The 25,255-nt window shown below is 31.8% G+C and overlaps 2 protein-coding genes and 1 long non-coding RNA gene across 3 annotated transcripts; 2 read left to right on the forward strand and 1 right to left on the reverse strand.

Annotated features, from left to right (window-relative positions):
• Positions 1–1,148: 1,148 nt before the first annotated feature.
• On the forward strand, positions 1,149–10,665 carry LOC134712863 (transcription factor IIIA-like). Its single transcript, XM_063574831.1, has 9 exons — positions 1,149–1,268; positions 2,415–2,515; positions 3,009–3,099; positions 3,510–3,598; positions 4,789–4,862; positions 5,200–5,286; positions 7,519–7,742; positions 9,238–9,291; positions 10,086–10,665. The coding sequence occupies exons 1-9, from the start codon at positions 1,161–1,163 to the stop codon at positions 10,632–10,634; spliced, it is 1,377 nt and encodes a 458-aa protein (XP_063430901.1). The 5' UTR covers positions 1,149–1,160; the 3' UTR covers positions 10,635–10,665.
• Positions 10,666–16,905: 6,240 nt separating this feature from the next.
• On the forward strand, positions 16,906–18,641 carry LOC134712864 (leucine-rich repeat-containing protein 74A-like). Its single transcript, XM_063574833.1, has one exon. The coding sequence runs from the start codon at positions 17,020–17,022 to the stop codon at positions 18,604–18,606; it is 1,587 nt and encodes a 528-aa protein (XP_063430903.1). The 5' UTR covers positions 16,906–17,019; the 3' UTR covers positions 18,607–18,641.
• A 1,517-nt stretch (positions 18,642–20,158) lies between these two features.
• Positions 20,159–20,907, reverse strand: LOC134712865 (uncharacterized). Its single transcript, XR_010106329.1, has 2 exons — positions 20,823–20,907; positions 20,159–20,443 (listed from the first exon to the last, which is right to left on the reverse strand). It is a non-coding gene; the product is annotated as an uncharacterized LOC134712865 (long non-coding RNA).
• Between the last annotated feature and the right edge of the window lie 4,348 nt (positions 20,908–25,255).

Raw genomic sequence — 25,255 nt, forward strand, 5'->3', positions numbered from 1 at the left:
AAATAAGATAAAATATAGATAGGTGCATGATCGAGAGCTCCTTTGCCAATCTTTTCTCGCACAGGCACTTGTCTCAGAATGTTTTTCTCTATATACCTTTTAAATATAACATTAAGGTATAAAGGAAATTTTTTTCTGAGACAAGTCAGTGCCTGTGTTTTCCCGCCATTTTTAAAACTCAAATATCTCAAAAAAGAGGTCCATAACATATAGATATTTTAGCTTATTTTGTTCCTTAACTCATCCTCTTTCGATTTAATAGGATCAATTTCAAATTCTTGATTTTTCAAATTATATGATGTGGCATGATTGGCAATGAAACAACTGATTACTCTCGGACTCCACAAGAGACCAAATGACACAGAAATTTACAATTGTGTCTGAAATGTTTAACACTCAGCTTGAGAAAGCAACTTGAAGTTTCTTTTAGTCGACATGCGAATAAAAACTGGAAGCATCAGTCTACAAGGAGATTGGTACCTGTATGGTTTATTCGCTTGCCATCAAAGTGGACATCAGTTCTTGAGTTCGTCTGCGTAAACAGTACATTAGTTCTTTGATTTGTCAAAATCAAAAGATAATGATCCCTGAGCAAAGAAGTGCTCCTCGAAACATTCATAATTTCTCTAATCAATTAAAAATATTTTAGTGACAATTGTAAATCCTTTTATTTAACGATATCGGATAATTGATTTACATCATTTAATTGCTTTCTTTGTATTTTGAATACATTGTATTTGCAGAAGATAATCTGATTTTTAATATTTATCATATACAAATTACGAAATCAGATGGAAATGTCATCATATATTACATATATTTCAATTAACTCAATCTATTGTAAATCAATCAATCTCTTAATGCATGATACAAAATATCAAAAAGCATTATCATGGATGTAAAAATTAACGTGACATATCGAGTAGACCCTGTCGTGTGCCGAATGATTTAACCGCCAAATCACACTTAACCTAAAACGCAATCTATTGGCAGACAATTCAGAAGAAAATAATTTCACTCTTATTCATAAAATCAACCGCCTGAAATTATATTATTAAAGGAACAAGATTTGCAATTATTTTTTTTTTTAACTTTCCGTACCTGAGCAGGTCCAAACTCTTGTTTTTAGTATATCCCAATAAAGGGAAGTTACTCTGTAAATGTATCAAATGTCAACCTGTGCACATGTTTGTTCATTTGAAGGCTGTGAAAAGACGTTTTCAAGGAAAGATAGATTAATTATTCATTTGAGAACACACACAGGAGAGGTATACTTCGACTCGTGAACTTAAATAAAAAAAAATCCAGCACTAATATATTATAATTTGTCGACAATAAATGTGAATGACAAACACTGGCAACACTAACAATAAACAACACTTACATCAGGAACATATAAATTGATATACTGTTCCCAACTTACAATCAGAGCTTAGAAATGTTACAAGTATAAATAATGCTAAATCTGCTTTTGACTCATGAAGGTCTACATTTGTGGGTTTCTAAATTTGTCTCCCTTTATTGGCTTTAATTTAAGACAAAATAATGATTTTAATAAGTCAATACACCTTATCCCTATTTGTCCGCCATTACTGGATATCACACAGGTTCTTATAATATTTTGACTTCAATAAACAAAATATCTGATGCCACAATGGAAAAGGGAGTGCGTCAAAAGTTCAAGCGGCCAGGTCAGCCAGGTCTCTCCCGTTGAATAAAAGCCAGAATTGGTGTCTTCAACTTATAAATTCAGATACAGAACTTAACAGAAGCAAGGAATATTTTACCTGCTTTTAAAAGTTTCAAATATGCATGGACTCTTTCAGGCATGCATGTCCGGCTACAAGTCGAAAAGTTGCCAAAATTGATCAACTACAAGACCCAAGCATATTTATGAATTAGTCAAACATCTTTATGAAATTATGACAACATTGAAAGACAATGATTTGTCTTCTATAGAAAAACTATGAATGTTCTGCCAAAAATTCTCTCTCCTATACCAGACGAAAAAAATGGCTTCAGTGTTATGACAAGTACAAAATGTAGGAAGATATTACAAAATAGCCTTTCAAGACTTCATAATATAACTATTTGGACTATACATTACAATACTCAATATGTTTATAAAGAGTCACATTATTCGCATTAATTAAAAAACCTCTCACTTATTTCTGAATGTACACTGTACAACACAACATTAGTAATGGACTGAAATGAACACAACTGTATTATTGTTACTTTTGTGATTAATCTGTTCCTACCACAACTGATCGCGAGTATTCCAGCAATTGTTGTCAAATGTTACAAATTTTTTTTTGTTATTGTTACATTTCAACATAATTGCAGCCAGTGCTTTAAATTTATTTACATGAATTATGATTACTGTAATTGTTGACTTTATTCTATCATTATAGAGACCTTACCTTTGTGAATGTGGTAAAAGTTATGCCAGATCAACTCACCTGACCAGACACAAGGAAACTGTCCATGGATCCACAGTGGTTCAGTCTTTGTTGTAAGTATTGACAAGTATTGATATGACAATATATGAACACTTTTGAAGGTTCAGAATTGCAGGGGATAAGTCTATACCAATAAATCGTGGTAAATGCCTAATTGATTAGTTTGAGATTTTTGTATTTTGTTTACATTTAAGCACATGTACATGTTTACTGGCAAAAAGTTGTCAAAGAGAGGCAATTTATTATCAACCACTGTATTTAAATCAATAATTACCACACTGGTCACAGTGAAGGTTAAAATGGGGAAAATTTCTAACTTTATGTTGAAAGAAGGAGAAAATGTTGAAATCAACTTAGAATCAATTTTGAAAAGAATGGGATGCTGTTTTAACTAATTACTAAACCCATTAGTCACTGTCTTGCATCATCTTTGTATTCAGGTACTCATTCAGATCCCTTATATTATAAAGATGTTTAAAAAGTTATGTATTATTTATTATTTATAGATGTGAGGAAGGTTTTAAAAGGTTTTTTTATTATTTATAGGTGTGAGGAAGAAGGGTGTAACCAGACATTCTCATCAAAGCAAGCTCTGAATAAACATATAAAAAGGAGGCATGAACAGAAACTGTATGAGGTAATATAAACCTATTATTACAAGTTGTATTTAAATAGTTCAAGGCCAGGAACCAGATAAATTCATGTCAGATTTAAGAATCTGTCTTAGTAATTGTTAAACCCTGATCTTTCTGGAGTGGACATTTGGTGATATCAGTCCATCTGGTTATCAAGGCTTTGTGAGCATTTGCGTGCAGTATCTCTTGTTTAAAGCAAGATAAAGAAAAAAACAAATGAAAGAAGGATGTTGAGACCTATGGCATCAATATTGATTGATCCTTTTGTTGTTTGCTTAATGTCCAGTGGCAAATATTTCATGCATGTTCAGGACAAGTAGCATCTGATTAGACTAGATATGACATCATAGTAAAACAACTTCAAATTCATTTCTAGACTTTTTTTTAGTTTAATTGTTTCTTTTTATTACAGTGTACATTTAAAGGCTGTACCAGATATTTCCACAAACATCAACACCTGACTATACACGAGTATGAACATACAGATGTCAAACCATTTAAGTAAGTTAGTCACATGATTAAGAGATAAGTTAGACCTGACTTAACATGCTTTAGAATTAGGAATTTTGCAAACTGTATTAATTCAATTTGATTTTTGTTTTAATTCAGTAATGTCAAGATTTGTAAGTTGTTGGTAATTGAACATGCCAAAAAATCACGTACGCTGCCAATACACTAGTAATTTTGGATGCATTCATCCTGTCAATATTATCTGTATCATGTACACAATGAGCTTAAACTGTGTATCGGGTGTACAAGAAGCGTACCTAAGTGTTTATTGTGTGTTTAAGTAACGCTTGAGCTGGATGAAATTTTTTTTTGTTGCATAAAAATTTCCTTGAGTTGTAGCATTCACCAAGCGTATAGCTTTGCATTTTGACGTATTTCAAACTTAGTCAACGTGTGTTTAACGATTGCTTAGCGTTCCTCTAGTGTGCAACTAACGTATACCGACCTTGTCAATTTTCTGTGTATGTCTGGTGCATGCTGGTCTATACACCAATCTGTGACGCTGGCATTAGGTTCACATTTATTTTTTCTCATAATTAAGGAGGTTCGCGGGTCTAAATCATTTATATAGGATTTCTCTATATTTTTCTTTAAATGAACTTTATCTTATACATTGTAGTTAATAGAAAAATAAAATTAAAAAATGGGGTCACCGATCATTTGCGCTCACAATCTGCCTTCGAAAGAAGCATACATCTTTGTAAAAGTGTTTTTTTTTCTGTTGAACTAATAGGAGAAAATAAAAGTGATATCGAAATAAAAGAAGAAATTTATTACAGAAATCGCTCAAATTTTACAATAATTTAGTTTAAGTACAGCATATATCGAAATTATATTAAAAGTATAGGTCAATGATGAGTTGAAAGAGATATTTCAATTTTAAAGCCAAAAAATGGCATTTTTCCAGTAAAGGGAGATAATTTGGAACTTTTTCAATGATGTTTACATTTTAAAAGTCCTCTGGGGCCAACACGAATTCATTGTTTTGATATTTTTGTGCCATATGATAAAGTAACAACTACAAAAGGTAATAAATAAAATTTGTAATGAAAAACAAATGTCAATTTTTTTCTGAAATTTTTATAAACACAAATAAAATTAGAGATAATATTTTTAAGACAGTTTGCATCAGTAAATTTGAATTTTTGTACTGACTAATAATTTATCTTCATTTCCCACAGATGTATTTTTAAAGATTGTGAGAAAAGATTTTTGTTACCAAGTAAGCTGAAACAACACATAAAAGTTCATTCAGGTAGGTATATATGTACTCTTGATCCATCAATTCTCTCACATAGTAAATTACTGTCTCTGTGTTAAAAAGCAGGTTTCAAAATTGAGAACCACATTTGTTTTGGGCAAAAGGAATTGTTTGGAAATTTGTTTAACACGTGCAATTTATATTTGCTGTACATTTTTCACAAAGAACAGTTACAGTTATATCTGTTCAAAGTTGTCTCCTGTGCCAAAAATTGATAATAAATCTACAATTTGTAAAATATTTTCCAAAGTATGACACAATAATAACTTCTCTATTAATTTCAACTTATTGCTTGTAAACTATAAAATATGTATGTATTGGCTAATTTTAGGATATCAATGTAACCATGATGGATGTAAAGAAGTATTTGACACGTGGACTCAACTCAGACAACACCGATATCTACACCACCCTACATGTATGTAAATATTAAATCCTAAAAATAACTTTTGTGCATCCTACATGTATGTAAAAAAATGTTTAACAACACAGATATCTACACCATCCTACATGTACGTAAATATTAAATCCTAAAAAAATAACTACCAGTACTGTGTTTCTCCTTAACCTGTTCAAACAACAGATATCTGAAGCATCTTTTATGTATATACATATAATTTAGACAACACAGATATCTACACCATCAAACATGTATGTAATTATAAAATTTAAAAAAAATAACTACTGTGTTTCTCCTTAACAACATCAGAAGGTCACCAACAGGTCTTCAATGTAGTGAGAAATTCCCACACCCGAATGCCTCAATTAACATACTGGTTTTGGTGTGAAGAGCACAAATTTTGTATTCTTGAGTACTAAGTAAAGTTTAATGACCGAGGACACATAGCTCCTCCTGAACCTGACTCAAGACTACAGATATCTATAAAAATGGATCAGGATGATCCTCATCTCATGGGGTTTTGTGGAATTAAAAATGCATTGTGATACAACAATTTCCTTTGAAAATTCTTACATAATACAAATTTGTATGACTATGGAAACATGATCTGACCATATTTCAAATTGACTCCTGATTGAGTCTTGAATCTGTCTCAGGCAGCATAGATATGTGTAGGATCCTACTTTTATAAAAAAAAAAAACATGTTCTTAAAAGTAAATACACGAGCAATTCCTGAAATGGCTCAAACAACCAATCAGCAACATTCTACATGTATGACTTTGAATAAAAATGACACCTAACATCCATGTATTCCAACATCATTCCGAATTCCCAAAGCAAACAATCTTATTCAGAAGACTCTGTATACATACTGTAAGTACTTTATTGTAATTATATTACAAAATATTGATCACATGATGCTAGTATTACTAGACTTGCAATTGCTTTACATCAATCCATTTATTAATTTTTAGTGCACATATGTACAGAATGTGACAAGACATTCACACAGAAGAATGCTTTACATCAATCCATTTATTAATTTTTAGTGCACATATGTACAGAATGTGACAAGACATTCACACAGAAGAATGCTTTACATCAATCCATTTATTAATTTTTAGTGCACATATGTACAGAATGTGACAAGACATTCACACAGAAGAATGCTTTACATCAATCCATTTATTAATTTTTAGTGCACATATGTACAGAATGTGACAAGACATTCACACAGAAGAATGCTTTACATCAATCCATTTATTAATTTTTAGTGCACATATGTACAGAATGTGACAAGACATTCACACAGAAGAATGCTTTACATCAATCCATTTATTAATTTTTAGTGCACATATGTACAGAATGTGACAAGACATTCACACAGAAGAATGCTTTACATCAATCCATTTATTTATTTTTAGTGCACATATGTACAGAATGTGACAAGACATTCACACAGAAGAATGCTTTACATCAATCCATTTATTTATTTTTAGTGCACATATGTACAGAATGTTACAAGACATTCACTCAGAAGAATGCTTTACATCAATCCATTTATTAATTTTTAGTGCACATATGTACAGAATGTGACAAGACGTTCACACAGAAGAATGCTTAACATCAATCCATTTATTAATTTTTAGTGCACATATGTACAGAATGTGACAAGACATTCACACAGAAGAATGCTTTACATCAATCCATTTATTAATTTTTAGTGCACATATGTACAGAATGTGACAAGACATTCACACAGAAGAATGCTTTACATCAATCCATTTATTAATTTTTAGTGCACATATGTACAGAATGTGACAAGACGTTCACACAGAAGAATGCTTAACATCAATCCATTTATTAATTTTTAGTGCACATATGTACAGAATGTGACAAGACATTCACACAGAAGAATGCTTTACATCAATCCATTTATTAATTTTTAGTGCACATATGTACAGAATGTGACAAGACATTCACACAGAAGAATGCTTTACATCAATCCATTTATTTATTTTTAGTGCACATATGTACAGAATGTTACAAGACATTCACACAGAAGAATGCTTTACATCAATCCATTTATTAATTTTTAGTGCACATATGTACAGAATGTGACAAGACGTTCACACAGAAGAATGCTTAACATCAATCCATTTATTAATTTTTAGTGCACATATGTACAGAATGTGACAAGACATTCACACAGAAGAATGCTTTACATCAATCCATTTATTAATTTTTAGTGCACATATGTACAGAATGTGACAAGACATTCACACAGAAGAATGCTTTACATCAACACATGAAAAGTCATTGTGAAGAGAGAGAAGTGTACACATGTCCTAGACCTAACTGTGGTAGAACTTATCTAGAACAGAAGAATCTGACAGCTCACATTAAATCTTATCATGAAGGACACAGATTCTCTTGTCAATATGAAGGCTGTGATAGGAACTTCTCAACAAAAGTAAGCACTGTTTGTGTTTAAATGCTTTTTATGCCCCCACTGTAGCGTAGGGGGCATTCAATTTTACCCTTGTCAGTACGTACTTCCCAAAATTGGTTTCCAATCTCTTTAATTTATATTTGCCTCACTTAAATGTTATGAAACTTATACATTATGCTTATTACCACGAAATTTTGAATTTTGGTGTCGTCACTTTAAAAAACTGTTTTAGAGTTATGCCCCTTTACATCATTCAATCGCGTAGTGAAATCAACTATTTTTGGATTCTTGCAAATTATATACATAACTTTTAGACTAGTTTAAATCTCGGTCTATTTCTGAAATTTATTCTTACATACTTATGATTTTTTAACCCTGTATGCTAACGTTGCCTATGTAAAATTTAAAAATTGTTTGTATGCACATTGAACGACAAAATGTGACGTATAACAATTTCTGACGTCAGACACTCAAATTAATCAATGTATTCGTAGATAGTAGATGTGTTCGTGTTCTGTTAAATTGTTCCTTTTGAAATTGTTATACGATGATGACTGATTTACCCATGTTTTGACTATTTTGTTTATTGTGTCTGTTTGTTCAACGCATCAATGTAAATAAACGGAATTTGATGAGACTGTCATTAAAGTGAGAGGATTAGCGCTTTAGAACCAGGTTTAATCCACCATTTTCTACATTTGAAAATGCCTGTACCAAGTCAGGAATATGACAGTTCTTGTCCATTCGTTTTTGATGCGTTTTGTTGTTTGATTTTGCCATGTGATTATGGACTTTCCGAATTGATTTTCCTCTGAGTTCAGTATTTTTGTGATTTTACTTTTACAAATGGAAAAATTACTTTTTTTTTGGTTTCCTTTCTCTTACTTTAGTTTGCCTCAACAAAATGTTATGAAACTTATACACAATGCTAACTGGGGATTCATTAATATTCGTTGGATACCAGTTTTCCTGGATTCCATGGGTACAGGTTAACCTGCACGAATGTAAATGTTCAACCAATTGTAAATTTTCTATAAGCTTTGTAGAAAAAGCAAAACCTTGAAATCATGCAATTTTTTGTCAAATTGCTACCAACAAAAATAAATGTATCCAAAGTATTACCACAAAACACAGAACAAGTTATAATTTTGATTGCATCACTTTTATCATTCTAGAGTTATGTCCCTTTGCAAATCGAAAAGTTACTGAAATTTTCATTTCTGTTCTCTAACTTTTTTGTTGTTGTCACTCTTCAAATGAATTCATTGAAAATCAGTAAATATGAAATGGTTTAATGTTTCAAGCTTTGTATTTAAAAAAAAAATGATATGTTGTCAGAGATGATATAGAAAGCTAATGTGGAAATTAAAAAAGATAATAATGAAAACATCTCATTGAACTTATCAAATTATAAAAGATTCTTATAAAAAGAAGATTTCTTAAACACACAAAAATGAGATATCTATATCCTCCTAAAACAGACTGTTATGACAAATAATTTGATTTTGTATTTCAGCAAAAATGTCAGAAACATACTCTCTTACACCAAATGAAAGGCACACCTCCTAAGGTTAGTATAGAGTTGAGATCTTGAAAATTAGGATAGGTTCCTTTTTACTTTAACATAGGTTAAAAACAAGGAACACTTCACATGCATAGTTCGAGTGTCCATCATAACTTGGACTTCCAGAATTATTATTTTGACAATGGTTTTTCCTGTTTTTATACCTGTCAACTGACCTTATTTTTTTGCCAGCGTGATCTGGGGATTAACCAGCTCACCTGAGATTTGTTGATGACCCGCCCTGGTAATAAAATAACTAAGCATTTCAGAATTGTTTTCTGTTTTCAACTATCTTGTTTCATAAGCCCTTTAAGGCCGGAATAGCAAAATTTCCTTGTGAAATACATTGAAAGTTCCTAGAAGTTAATCAGGAGGCATAAAAAAAATCACTGTAGGCAAAAAATGAATAATCTAAGACAGTGCATCAGTTATTATCATATTGAATACTTGAGCAGTACTCGTTGAAAACCCAAAGCTGCATTAAACCATTTGATAACTCTTTTTTAGTTTCTTTCAAACGTAAAATTTGCATGAATTATCCCCCTTGAATCAGTCTGCAAAATTTTCATGAATTTCTTCTTGTTCTCCTATATATTACTCCTGGAATAGGAGCACCTCCAGGAATCTAGAAAAAAATACTATTAGTTATATTAAAGAATATTATCTCCATCAGTTTTAAGGAACGAAATAACACTTTTAAAGAGTTGAATTTAAGACAAAGTTTAAGAAAATGTAAACCTAGCCCTTTTTATTGCATATTTGTTGACAAACAAAGATTACACAAAAATATTCTTTTTCAGAAGAAAAGTAGAAAAGGAGTAAAAAAGAAAAGCTGTGCTGCATTAGTAACTGGAATCAATCCTAAACTAATTAAATGTGAATCAACTGAAGATCGTATTTGTTTATCAGAATCAGAGAGTGCTCATGATGAAAAGCAGAATCTGAAACAGGCAGGTCATGTGACAGGAAGTGTGCAATATTTGACAGAATCACATCTATGTATTTCTGAGGCTGGAGTTCATGAAAAACATTTGCCAAGAAGAAAGTATTTAAAATTCAGTCAAAACAATAAAGGACTAAATATTATCAATATTGATATTTTGAACAAACATACAGAAGATGAACTTATTGAAAAAGGTGTTGAAGTTAGCAATAAAAATACAAACTGTACCAAACAGGTTGATGTAAGTGCTGAAAAAGTTTATAATATCCCAGTGATAGCCAGTAGTGATCATACAGAATTGTTTGGGGATTCACAGATGAATTCTGGATTGTGTATAGGGGAAAATTGTTCCAATAACACTGATGATTCACATTATGATTTGTACCAAAGAAGTGTATGTTCATGAATTATTCTTGATGAATAAAATACAAGCTTTATATTTGTTTAATGATATATTTGAAACACATGATGAAGTTCATTACTAAATAAAAGCTAAGCACAATATTGTTCTTTACCTAATCAACATCCTGTTAACTAAATAATCTGAAAAAAGTCTTTAAATACTTTTCTATTCTGATTGTCCATCATTCCAGTACATGGATAAAAATTTTTGGTTCAAGGTTGTTTTAGGTCACATGTGAATTAGTAAATATGACAGACTCACAGATGTCATGTTCTATGTCAAAGTGTGATGGTGTTTTTCCTGATGAGGGATGGTCTATATGACGATGGAAGGTTAGTTTTAAATCACAGAAATAGATTTTTTCATTAGTAAGAACAAATTAAAGGAGTAAGTTCGGTAAGGGCCATATTTGGCCCCAATTATAAAGTTCATAGTTACAAGACAATAATTGATTTAAGTTGCCATAAAGACATGTGAGAAAGTTAAACAGAACTATTTTTGTCCAAGTTTAATTCTAACACGTGGATTTTTACGTCCCAAAAAGGTCAAGATAAGGAATTTTGGTGAAATTTGATAAAATCAGCTGGATTTCAACCAAATTAAGGGCCAGGAAACACAGAGTGCAGGTATTGACAAACTCAATATTCAAATAAGACTTGTGAAATGTCTTCACAAACATTATTTTAAAAGATCTTTGTTGTCGACGTTTGCAGGGCATTTACAATGCTACATCTAAATTAAGTGTGTATATAGTGTTGTTGCACTTTAATTTTAGATTTCAAATTTTAAATAAACAAGTAGGTAAATATAAACAAGAGTATATAGAAGAATCATGAAGGATATTTTTTCTCCATCAAAAATAAGTTGTTTTGCATTTTTATACGACCGCAAATTTTGAAAAAATTTTCGTCGTATATTGCTATCACGTTGGCGTCGGCGTCGTCGTCGTCGTCGTCGTCCGAATACTTTTAGTTTTCGCACTCTAACTTTAGTTAAAGTGAATAGAAATCTATGAAATTTTAACACAAGGTTTATGACCATAAAAGGAAGGCTGGTATTGATTTTGGGAGTTTTGGTCCTAACATTTTAGGAATTAGGGGCCAAAAAGGGCCCAAATAAGCATTTTCTTGGTTTTCGCACTATAACTTTAGTTTAAGTTAATAGAAATCTATGAAATTTTGACACAAGGTTTATGACCACAAAAGAAAGGTTGGGATTGATTTTTGGAGTTTTGGTTTCAACAGTTTAGGAATTAGGGGCCAAAAAAGGGCCCAAATAAGCATTATTCTTGGTTTTCGCACAATAACTTTAGTTAAAGTAAATAGAAATCAATGAAATTTAAACACAATGTTTATGACCACAAAAGGAAGGTTGGTATTGATTTTGGGAGTTTCGGTCCCAACAGTTTAGGAATTAGGGGCCAGAAAGGGACCCAAATAAGCATTTTTCTAGGTTTTCGCACCATAGCGTTAGTATAAGTAAATAGAAATCTATGAAATTTAAACACAAGGTTTATGACTATTAAAGGAAGGTTGGTATTGATTTTGGGAGTTTTGGTCCCAACAGTTAAGGAAAAAGGGGCCCAAAGGGTCCAAAATATTAAATTTTGTTTGATTTCATCAAAATTGAATAATTGGGGTTCTTTAATATGCCGAATCTAACTGTGTATGTAGATTCTTAATTTTTGGTCCCGTTTTCAAATTGGTCTACATTAAGGTCCAAAGGGTCCAAAATTAAACTAAGTTTGATTTTAACAAAAATTGAAACCTTTGGGTTCTTTGATATGCTGAATCTAAAAATGTACTTAGATTTTTGATTATTGGCCCAGTTTTCAAGTTGGCCCAAATCGAGGTCCAAAATTAAACATTGTTTGATTTCATCAAAAATTGAATAATTGGGGTTCTTTGATATGCCAAATCTAACTGTGTATGTAGATTCTTAATTTTTGGTCCAGTTTTAAAATTGGTCTACATTAAAGTGCAAAGGGTCCAAAATTAAACTAAGTTTGATTTTAACAAAAATTAAATTCTTGGGCCTCTTTGATATGCTGAATCTAAACATGTACTTAGATTTTTGATTATGGGCCCAGTTTTCAAGTTGGTCCAAATCAGGATCTAAAATTATTATATTAAGTATTGTGCAATAGCAAGTCTTTTCAATTGCACAGTATTGTGCAATGGCAAGAAATATCTAATTTCACAATATTGTGAAATAGCAAAATTTTTTTTAATTAAGAGTTATCTTTCTTTGTCCAGTATAGTAAGCAAGAAATATCTGCAAGAATTTTTTTTAATTGGAGTTATCTTTCTTTGTCCAGAATCAACTTAAATCTTTGTTATATACAATATACAATGTATATTCACTTTTTACTACCAACTGATAAATTTAAATAATCTTTACCATTCAGTGATAACAAGCAGTTTTTTTTACATCTTAATATTTTATGATGTATTTAAATGAGTAGTAATTGTTGCAAACTCCATTAGAATATTTTAATTGAAATTAGTTTTGGAATAAGGGAAAGGGGGATGTGATTAAAAAATTGGGTTCAATTTTTCTCATTTGAAATTTCATAAATAAAAAGAAAATTTCTTCAAACATTTTTTTGAGAGGATTAATATTCAACAGCATAGTGAATTACTCTAAGAGAAAACAAAAATTTTAAGTTCATTTGAATACATTCATTCTGTGTCAGAAATCTATGCTGTGTCAACTATTTAATCACAATCCAAATTTAGAGCGGAATCCAGCTTGAATGTTGTGTCCATACTTGCCCCAACCGTTCAGGGTTCAACCTCTGCGGTCGTATAAAGCTACGCCCTGCGGAGCATCTGGTTTCATTTTGATATCATTTTTTGAAAATGATGTATTTTGATGTCTTACATTTTATAAATCTTTAGGATAAACTGATCCATTATTATCTGTCTTTCAAAATGGTATTTATACATTATTGTTAAAATTGAAATAATCATATTTGTTTTGGTCCCAACAGTTTAGGAATTAAGAGCTTGAATGTTGTGTCCATACTTGCCCCAACCATTCAGGGTTCTACCTCTGCAGTCATATAAAGTTGTGCCCTGTGGAGCATCTGTTTTTTTCCTCCCCTAGTGCTTTTTCTTTACCACAAGAGACCAAAATAACACAGATATTAACAACTTAAGGTCACTATACAACCTTCAACAATGAGCAAAGCCCAGACTGCATAGTCAGCTATAAAAGGCTCTAAAATGACAATGTAAAACAATTCAAACGAGAACATTTACATCCTTCTTTATATACAAAAAATTAAGGAAAAAAAGAAGACTGGTTTTATATGATACTATACTATGTGGAATCTAAAGAGGTCAATTTCTAAAGGTTGTATGGCTGTTTGTTTATTTTTAAATAAATCCTGTAGCTATTAGATGACAACTAAAGTGGTCTAGGCAATAACTGTTTCAAAGTGAACTTTGGTAAAAAGAAACACTTAAAAGATAAAACTAACAAAGAAATCCACATCTTAACACAGAAAACATTAAGAAAATAGTTTATATAATCAATAGCACTTCAGCAAACCATCACAAATCAGAGTATCCTTGTAATTCAGAGTTGTTATATGACCACAAAAATATTCAATTATATTGGTATGACGATAGCGTCGTTGTCAGAAGACACATTGATTTTCGCACTATAACTTAAGTATAAGTAAATAGAAATCTATGAAATTTAAACAAGATTTATGACCACAAAAGGAAGGTTGGGTTTGATTTTGGGAGTTTAGGTCCCAACAGTTTGGGAATTAGGGGCCCAAATAAGCATTTTTCTTGGTTTTCCCACCAAAACTTTAGTATAAGTTAATACAAATCTATGAAATTTAAACATTAGGTTTTTGACCATAAAAGGAAGGTTGGGATTAATTTTGGGAGTTTTTGTCCCAAAATTTTAGGAATTAGGGGCCCAAAGGGTCCAAAATTAAACTTTGTTTGATATCATCAAAAATTGAATAATTGGGGTTCTTTAATATGCTGAATCTAGCTGTGTATGTAGTTTCCTATTTTTTTGTCCCATTTTCAAATTAGTCTACATCAAGGGTCCCAAAGTTGGTTTAGGTTCTCTAACTTTAGTTTGCTTTAACCAATTTTCATGAAACTTATACAAAATGATAATTACCACAAAACACAGATCAAATTGATAAAAAAAGAACATTTTAAAAAAAGTGGAGTTATCTTCCTTTGTCCATAATTGTAGTTGGTTTAAATTATTTGTTTAAATTGGAGTTATCTTCCTTTGTCCATAATTGTAGATGAATCAACAACAATGATTTGCTTCTGACTTTTGTAGCAGAAAGCTCGACATAGAGATAGTTATTCAGCAGCAATGGCGGTTGTTGCGGATTCGGTGTTGGATAACTTTTAAAAGCTTTTGATATTTAAGAAGGTGGAAGACCTGGATGCTTCACACTTTGTATATCAATGCCTCATGTTATTTTGTAACTGTCTGTCACATGTCCGTTGTCCTTGACCTCAATTTCATGGTTAAATGACTCCTTGAAAAAAATAAGTTGTAATTTTTGGTAATGTTGATTTCTCTCTTATATGAGTAATTGGATAACTATATTTGGTATGTGCGTACCTTGCATGTTCATCATGCCTCTCAGACGTTTTCACTTGATCTTAACTGGATCAGTGAACAAGGTTAAGTTTTGGTGGTCAAGTCAATATCTCAGAAACTATAAGCAAAAGGTCCAGTATATTCGGTGCATGGAATGATTGTAAGATGTACATGTTCAACTGGCAGGTGTCATCTGACCTTGATCTCATTTTCATGGTTCAGTGGTTATACTTAAGTTTTTGTGTTTTGGTCTGTTTTTCTTACACTGTATGCAATAGGTTTACTATATTTGGTATATGAAATAATTGTAAGGTGCACATGTCTAACTAACAGGAGTCCTCTGACCACGACCTCAATTTAATGGTTCAGTGGTCAAAGTTAAGTTTTTGAAATTTTTCTTTTTCTTCTTTCTTCCTTTTTGCAATAGGTCAACTATATTTCGTGTATGGAAATATTTAAGGATGTGCATGTCAGTCTTGCATGTTTTATTTGACCTTGACCTCATATTCACCGGACGTATTTTTGTATACCATCAACATGTCGGGATGTATAAGTACCCGGCCACGTCCACTTGTATTTTTTGTCTATCTGATGAGTTAAGCCTTTTTCAACTGATTTTTATAGTTCGTTCTTATGTTGTACTGTTATACCACTGTCCCAGGTTACGGGGAGGGTTGGGATCCCGCTAACATGTTTAACCCCGCCACATTATTTATGTATGTGCCTGTCCCAAGCCAGGAGCCTGTAATTCAGTGGTTGTCGATTGTTTATGTGTTACATATTTGTTTTTCGTTATTTTTTTTTACATAAATAAGGCTGTTAGTTTTCTCGTTTGAATTGTTTTACATTGTCTTATCAGGGCCTTTTATAGCTGACTATGCGGTATGGGCTTTGCTCGTTGTTGAAGGCCGTACGGTGACCTATAGTTGTTAATATTTGTGTCATTTTGGTCTTTTGTGGATAGTTGTCTCATTGGCAATCATACCACATCTTCTTTTTTTTTTATATTAACTCAAAAAAAAGTTTGGTAATAATCCAGCATAGCTTATGAATCTACTAAACGTTTTAAAAACTTCAAGTGCAGACTGTATTTAATGTTAACTGGAAGAAAAACTAAGTTGATTTATAAGCAAAATACGGTAAAAAAAGTTTGTTTTTTTTTAATTTAATTCTGGATACTATCTTATAATCATAAACAAGCTTCTGTTCAAGTTTGGTACAAATCCAGGAAAAGTTAAAGAAAGTTATTAAAACTTTAAAACTTTAACCACAGAGTGATTGTATTGTTTCCCAACAGAAAAAATAAGTCCATTTACAAGTGAAATACGAAAAAACGGGAATTTCATTTTTACAAAATTTACTATCTTATGATCATAAGGAAGCTTCTGTCCATGTTTAGTACAAATTCTGGATAGTTTAAGAAAGTTCTTAAAATTTCAAAAACTTTAACCACAGGGTAAATATTTGTGGACGACGCCGACGCCGACGGAATATAGGATCGCTATGTCTCGCTTTTTCGACTAAAGTCGAAGGCTCGACAAAAATGAGGGAAATTTCCAATTTTCGGACAATAACTCAAGAATGATTTCACCAACTTGGTAGAAATTTTGTTTTATATCTACATAATTATGTAAGCTCCCTTTAGAATTTTATAAGAAGCTACGCTTTATGACGCCACAGACGTCAAATCTCACCTAGCAACTAAATAGACTCACAACGTTTATACCCATTGTACCTTTAGGACTGTTGTTTACGTAAGGCAGTTTTTGGGGCCATCGATTTATCTAAATTCAACAACATGGCGACTACTAGCAGCGATGAGGCAAATCAAATGATGCCAATTTTGGAAGAGGAAAGTGTAACCGATGTGCAGCATGGTGTAGAAGAAGAGATTAGCATAACAAATCAAGAAAATGAAGGGGAAACCGGTGAACAAAAAAAAGAAGATGAAAACGAGGATATTGTAGATGAAAACGAGGATAGTGTAGACGAAAACGAGGATAGTGTAGATGAAAACGAGGATAGTGTAGATGAAGAGGCTGAAGGAGAAAGGGAACTTAAGAAAAAAGAAGACCAGGATCCTGATACGGACTTAGAAATTGAAGAAGAAAAGTCAGAGTTTGATTCCGACATGCGAGGAATTTATATGTGTGCTTGCAAACATTTAGGTGTTGTACCCTGTTCTTATTTCTTACGGCATTTGAATGATAAAGAATTGAAATTGAGGCATCACGGTCTAGGAAAACTTGGCGCCAAAGCAATAGCCCTGCCTATGCAGAGCAATACATCAACCCTTATCCTAGATCTTCATGATAATTGGTTGGAAGCTGAAGGCGGTGACGCAATTGCTTCGATGTTATTGGAGAATTGTTACATTTCCGATGTTGACTTGTCCGATAATCGTCTAGGAAGCAAAGGTATAGAATCTGTCTGCAACATGCTAATGCAAAACACTGTAATTCAAAATATAAATTTGTCCGGAAATGAAATTTCAGATCATGATGCTAAAATCATGGCGGACGCAATAAACGAAAATAACCGCATCAGACATTTAAACTTAAGTCATAACGAATTTTCCGAAAAAGCCGGTAGTATCATCGGACCAGCTGTTTCGGAAAACGAGACCATTGACAATTTAAATTTAAGTTGGAATCATTTTAGACGCGCCAGTGCAATAAAGCTATGTGAGGGAATTTCGGAAAACATGGGCCTTCGTAAAGTCAATTTATCAATGAATGGCTTTGATGATGATGTTGCGTTTGCTATTGCTGACATAATTAAGAAACACCACACACTTCTAATTCTGGACGTTAGTTATAACAGAATATCAGATCCTGGGGCATTGGTAATCGGAAAGGCTTTAGAGGTTAATGATGTGTTAAAAACATTTAAAATAGGACATAACAAATTTGGTGTTGAGGGCACGAAGGCTATACTACAAGGGATCAGCTCTCCTTATTCGATCGTTGAAGAACTTGACCTAAGTGGTGTTGAAGTTGACAAAGAATTTTTGAATATGACGAAAGAATTGGATAAAATACGCCCCGTCAAAGTTATACATGGGCCAATCTTGTCAAAGTTTATTATCAAAAAGAGGATGAGATCCGAAAACGATGCTCTGTATTTTGATGTTCCGAAGGAAACTGTCAACCCTTCAAACATTTTAGATCTGGTAAATAATTACTGTATCAATAACAAAGTAGAGGTGCACGAGTTCTTAGAAGGAAAGTGTGACGAGAAAAAGAAAGTGGAAATTCCTGTGTTTTTATCCTGTTTGAAATCAGCTGGACTTTTACTGACCGAAGATCAGAATAAACTTCTCAATATCTTGCTTGAAGAATGTACTGACCAAACCTCAATTGATGTGAGCATGTTCTTAGATTAAAACATTTACGTATTGAAAAATACGAGAATTTTTCATTGTGTAACCTTTTAATGTTGTGTGCATACTTACATTCATACGGGAGCAGTCTGAACCCGGTTCCCCTCCTTTAAAGCAAAGTTTGTCAGATATCATATTTAGGAGTTGCATTTGTTCTTTTGACTTGAGCTAAAAATTCACTGACTTATTTTTCTACTTTAAACATGATTTTCTGTTGGTGTGAAAATTCCTTTTAGTCTTTTATATATAGAGCGTGTGCCATCAACACCAATCTAATTAAAATATAGAACTCGGATTTCGTTTGAGTCCATACTTGTCTTAGAACTCGGAATTCAGTATACACAATATGAGTATTTTTATTTAAATTGCAGCAACGCAAAAAATGCATATATGTCGTGTACAAGCTGCAATTTTGTACAGGTTATAACGTGTACAACTATATTGTACTTTTATAATTTGTACAATGCTAAAATATAAGTTATAACATGTACAAAAGTACCTCGTATATAAATATACATGTTATTACATGTACAAAATCGCAACTTGCACACGACATATATAATATATACAAAGATTTACAATTTTTATATAACATTTTTTTACTGGTTACATTTTCTATATCTGCTACAGTTTAGTTTCGAATTAAGCAACAACAAATAATGTACACATTTTTCAATAGATGAAAATTGACATTGAAACGCAATTATTCCTATATTTAGTATTAGACTAACTTTTTATGGCGAAGGTATTTTTTTTCTTCTAAATCCTGTGTTGCTGTTCATTTCTATTATCACGTGTTTAGCCGAAAACGCTTAACCTGTGTAAAATAAAATGTCAATCAAGGACTATTACAACGATTGTTTCATGATGATTTGTAGAAAAACGTAAAATATTGGTAACAATTTTGTCTATTCAAGATTTTCTGTTAAGTTTCTTTAACCTTTTTTCCGCTTTCGGGTAACAATTGATTTTAAGGGCAATATCTCTTCTTAAGAAAAGAGGATAGAATTGTCTTTTCCACATTTTCTGTTTCTTTAACGTTGTTTTTTTGCTTCGGGATTTCGTTGTAGAGCGCTTGTCCCAAAAGTTGGAGGTCGTGAATTAATTTTCCTCTTTAATCAAATGACAGAATTGTTATTTGTTGCCCGTCACACACGCAACGTTTTGGAGTAAGAACCGATATATTTAGCTAGAATAAAGATTTATTTATACATCTATCTGACAGATTTTATCATTCAGAAACTAAAAAGAACGCATAAGACGCAAGTGAAGTATTTGTTTTTATGAGACCATTATTTACCAATTATGTCAATATGGTATAAAAAAAGAAGAATTTTCTAATCAAATACAAATCAAAATACAAACGAAATATGTCATTCTTTTCCAAAGATTTTCACTATAATAGACAAGGAAATAAAGTTCAAATTTCACAGTTGTTCAAAGTAATTGAGAATGTCATATTTTAATCCAAGCTTGAAAGTAGATATTGGTATAAATTATACTTTGGCGATGACTCTTCATTTTCTTCGTTTTCTGTGGCGTAGTTTTTTCTATGATTTGACAGAAAGTTCCTCGTATTCCTACGCCGCACGGGTGATCTCCTGACATACCGACCACACTCGTCCATACAAACTAGTCTGTCCAATTTACAATCCACTGCACAATATTTATAGTCCATTCTAGTTTTTGAGTAAATACGGCATGGCCACTCACAGATTAAAGTTATCCTGATACATTCACGTTTACACTCGTGCATTACTGCGACATAACTATTTCTGGACCATCTCCCTGATACTACCATTAAAGTCAATAAAAGAGGTAAAACATAATATATCGTCTTCTGAAATAAAATAAAGGATAAAATATCATATCAAGGTCCCAAAAGTTAAATCATGGTATTTTTAAACATGCAGCAACATAAACTTTTAAAACATTTTATAAAAAACGAGCTTTCATTATTTCGTTTGAGTACATATTGCTATTTTCTTTGTTTCAATCGTTTTCCGTTTCCTTTAACATGTTTAAAACATAAAACCGTTTATAGCTGTCTTGGTGTTTTCTTTCTAAGTGATTTTCAAGAAATCTTTTCTTCAATAAAAAAATTCCAAGCACAAAGACAAATATGTATTATCTCGCAGAAAATACACTGTAGATATTCTACATGATTTCAAATCAAAATTTATCCAAAACAGATATTGGACAAATTAGTTATGACTTACCATTTTGCTTTCGTACAGAGAAGTAAACAAAATTAAAAAACTATTATGTTTTCATAGAAGATTTATTTAACAACAAAAACGCAAGTCAACAAAGTTATTAATTACACGTGATAATTGATATTAATGTCAAAAGTCATATGACATCACCAAATTCTTGAATGTAAAACTGTCAAATATATGATTCTACATAAGTGATAAGTATACGTGGTTTGAACCAGAGCCATGCTTTGTTCTAACGATTAAGGTGAACAGGAAACAACTTATCATACCAACATACGTAAGGTGGGAAACGTGTACATGAACCATAGCCTCAATACATGTAGTACAAATCACCTCACATCATGTGATGTACGTGTATAGTAGTGATGAATCAACTCATCAAAAAAATATCCCTTACAAACTCTGAAAAATAGAACAATTCTACGTGCAGCATAGTTATCGCAAAACAAATTGCGAAGGCTTAAAAAAGATATTATTCCATAAAGTTCATTTAATGTTCTACTTTAATTTCAGGAAAAAGCCATTTGCCAATGTAATATAAAAATGAACTAATCTAGTAATTCAAATAAAGAAAAATATTCAACTCGCGATCGAACAACACTGATAATTAACTCATGCACTAGGCGCATTCGTGAATAAATGTGCTGTTGGGGCAATCGTTGAATATGTTTCTTCATTTAAATTCTTCCATTAGTTATTCTATAAAGAGTGAAACTAAACTGAAATAAAACAAAGTTACCAGAGAAAAAAACAAAGTAACACAGGGTATAAAAACAAAATTATAAGAGTAAAAATACAAAGTAATCAGAGTGTAAAACAAAATTATCAGAGTGTAAAACCTTCAGTTATCAGAGTGTAAAAATAAAGTTATCAGAGTGTAATAACAAAGTTAGCAGAGCGTAAAAACAAAGTTATCAGAGTGTAATAACAAAGTTATCAGAATGTAACAATAAAGTTATCAGAGTGTAAAAACAAAGTTTTCAGAATGTAAACCCCAAGTTATCAGAATGTAAAACCCAGGTTATCAGAGTGTTTGTAAAACCCAAGTTATCAGAGTGTAATAACATAGTTATCAGAGTGTAATAACATAGTTATCAGAGTGTAATACCCAAGTTATCAGAGTGTTAAAACCTAATTTATCAGAATGTAAAAACCCAAGAAATCGTATTGTATAGAAATAAAGTTATCAGAGTATAATTCTTATATGATTTGCATATAAGAGATTACGTTGATATGATTGGTTGAGATATCTTCCGTTTTCGTCCTTCCCTACGTCTATATCAACCTGCTCTGTCGCTCAGAAATTCTCGTATCAAGACTTCAAAACGAGACCAGGCATTATCAACGACGTCACAATGTGAGAGGAGAAGTTATCAGCGACGTCACAATGCGAGAGGAGACGTTATCAAGCTTGCTTTCGTTAAGCGTAAATCTGCCTTATGGAGAGGATAAAAGACCAGTTGTGGAACGATAAAGAGATAATCGGGTTTTCTTCGTATAGATATCGTAAAATATCATCCGCTCGACACAATGTGAAAATGTTTAGCTCGTTCGCTACGCTCACTCGTCAAAAAAGGTTCACATTGTGGCTCGCGGCTGATATTTAAGGAATAACAGTACTGTAGTTGAAGAGTTGTCACTGTCAATTGTAGATTTGACGGTCGCAAATGCAGTTTTACTGGCGACGCGTAGCGGAGACAGTAAAACGAAGATTTTCGACCGTCAAATCAAAATTGACGATGGCAACTCTTCAACTACAGTACTGTTATTCCGATTCTAATGCATTACAAAAAGAAAAAAATACGATAAAACTTGAAAAAATGTCTTAATTTGTCATTTAAAAAAATCCGCGAAACTTCATGAATAAGTTTGGCACAAAGTTATCATGGCTAAACGTGACGTCATACAAACGAAAACTTACAAACTGGAGGTTATTTCGTTACCTGTACGCTTCAAATTTGGATAAAATTACATTAAAACGGCAAATTCGAGGTAGGTGTTGTTTTATTTTTGATTATATAGTAGTAATCGAACATTTGTTGATTCATCAATTCAAAATGGCGGGTCTCTCCTTAGTTACGCCTGGTCAACTGTGGATTTGACGGCAACTGTAAGCTGAAAAAACTGAAAAAAATTGTTACATCCAAATTGCATTAGAATTTACGATATCAATGTGTAGAAAACCCGATAATCTATACGTAGTTGATCTTGACGTTGGTTATTTTTCGATAGACGACGTTGACCGAACTTCTTTTCGTAACCAATGTAAACAAGATGTCGGCGTAAACAAAACAAAAATAAAAAAATAATAATTATATATGAATCCCAACAAGGCTTCTCTCTCACAAGTTTTAACTTAAGTACTAATGGTGTTGGGTATAGAAAACTATTCAAATTAATATGTTATGCATTTTAGAATGGATAAAAAGAAGCAAGTATTATAAAATTGAAATAAAGAAAAATACTGTTTCATGCGGTTCATTTGAATTTTATCGATTTGTATCACATATCGGCTTTGAAAGGGTATGGTATCATTGGCGGATCCAGGGGGAGGGGTGTTCAGGGGTTGCAACCCCCCTTTTTTGTACGATCAATGCATTTGAATGGGAGCATAAAGCTGGAATTCTCCCCCTTTTTACTCGGGGTTGAGACCCCCCTTTTTAAATTGGCTGGATCCGCCCCTGCTACAAAAGTATAAAAATGTTAGTCTTTGTTTTTTCTTTGAATTATTTAAGATTTTTATTTTTTGAATCATAGAATACAATGAAAACTACACCAGTTGTTAGATACAAATAACGCTACCCTCAAATTCCTTTGTAATAGGAACATTTCAATATATGTAAAATAAAGATTGATGTAAAAGTCACCAAAATAAAGAGTCATATAGTGGTCCACCAAAGTGTCAATCATCGTAAAATTGACGTTTTTTGACATTCACTACACATGAAAAGTATGTTTGCGTTATGAAGTTTTTATGATATATCAATTTTTGATTGATAAGAATTCATAAAATATTAGTTCAGAATATTTTTTTTTTATTTCACCTCGTTTAAATGCTTTCTTCATTTTAATATATTTTTTTATTATAATAGAACGTTATTAGGGTACACTTCAATGAGGCATACATAACTCAACAACAAAAATAATATTTTACTAAATTCTTCCAAAGAACGATTGAAAATTCAAATATTGCTCACATCATTTATGCATGATATTCGAATCAATTAAACTGTTGATCGGGGTTTTTTTTATACGGACTTATAATAAAAATAACACAGACACAACTCAATCAAATTCGGAGATGTGTGTACATCTACAACAAGTTACAGTTATTACAAACAAAATTAAGTGATTTAAACTATATTTTCCTTACGACTTAAATTCTCATTTTTGGTTTATAACATACTTAAACGTATATCTAAGCTTTACAAATCTAAAATAAAGAATTTACAAGGCTTGATAATATGTAATATCGTTTCATGTGTAATATCGTTTCGTGTGTATTTTAGTTTTAACGTCGTTTAGTTTACTATCGAGTTGACCTCCGAACACCTCCAACGATCATAAAAGAGATATAAACTTATATATAGATTAAAATAGATAGCGAACTCGTGCAATATGATTTTTTTCTATGTATTTATTATTTCATATTATACTCGTTTTAACCTGTTTGAGATCGAACCAGTCAATCAAATGATTTACCTTTGTTTTACATTGAATGTTCTTTTTAATTTAATAACCGAACACGCATAATTCCTGCGTAATCCATCTCTTGTTAAGGGGTTAATTTGAAGATCACAATTAGATCTAATTATTCACCTGCAAGTGAATTATCATCATTGATATTGTTTAGCTTATTTTGAAAAATCAAACCATACTGGCTGTTCAAAGATATATTTATTTTACCTTCATTATTAATTGAACAAAATCAAACATTTTTTCTTCTATTTCATTTGGTCTCCTGTTTTCTTGTGGAGAGTTGTCTTATTCGCAAATACAAATGTATGCCATATTTTCTTATTTTCATATTTGTTAAATAAATATAACTTTCTCGGCCTATTGGCAATTGAGAGCTTGCTGAGAGAGCTTGACACATTGCAAAAGCAAATGTATCAGTTTGAAGGCTATTTGTAGACCTTTATCAAAGATATGTCACTGGTTTGATAAGTCGGTATTATGTTTTTGTTTGGTTGCAGTCTCCTTTGTGTATGGATCTATACTACCCTACGTCTCCCTATATCCTTATCGTTGTCGTTAGTTATAATGACAAACCTTGAGAATATATATAATTATAATATATATTGCATTTCTTGTGTCATTTTTAAACGCCTTAACATTTTTTATGACATAAACCATAAACAAAATAATTAATGTACGTGTAAAACGTATTTTAAAATTGTTTAAGAAAATTTAAAAAAAAAATGAAAACATAG

This window comes from Mytilus trossulus, chromosome 3 (assembly GCF_036588685.1).
Source record: "Mytilus trossulus isolate FHL-02 chromosome 3, PNRI_Mtr1.1.1.hap1, whole genome shotgun sequence".
Taxonomy (NCBI): Eukaryota; Metazoa; Mollusca; class Bivalvia; order Mytilida; family Mytilidae; genus Mytilus; species Mytilus trossulus.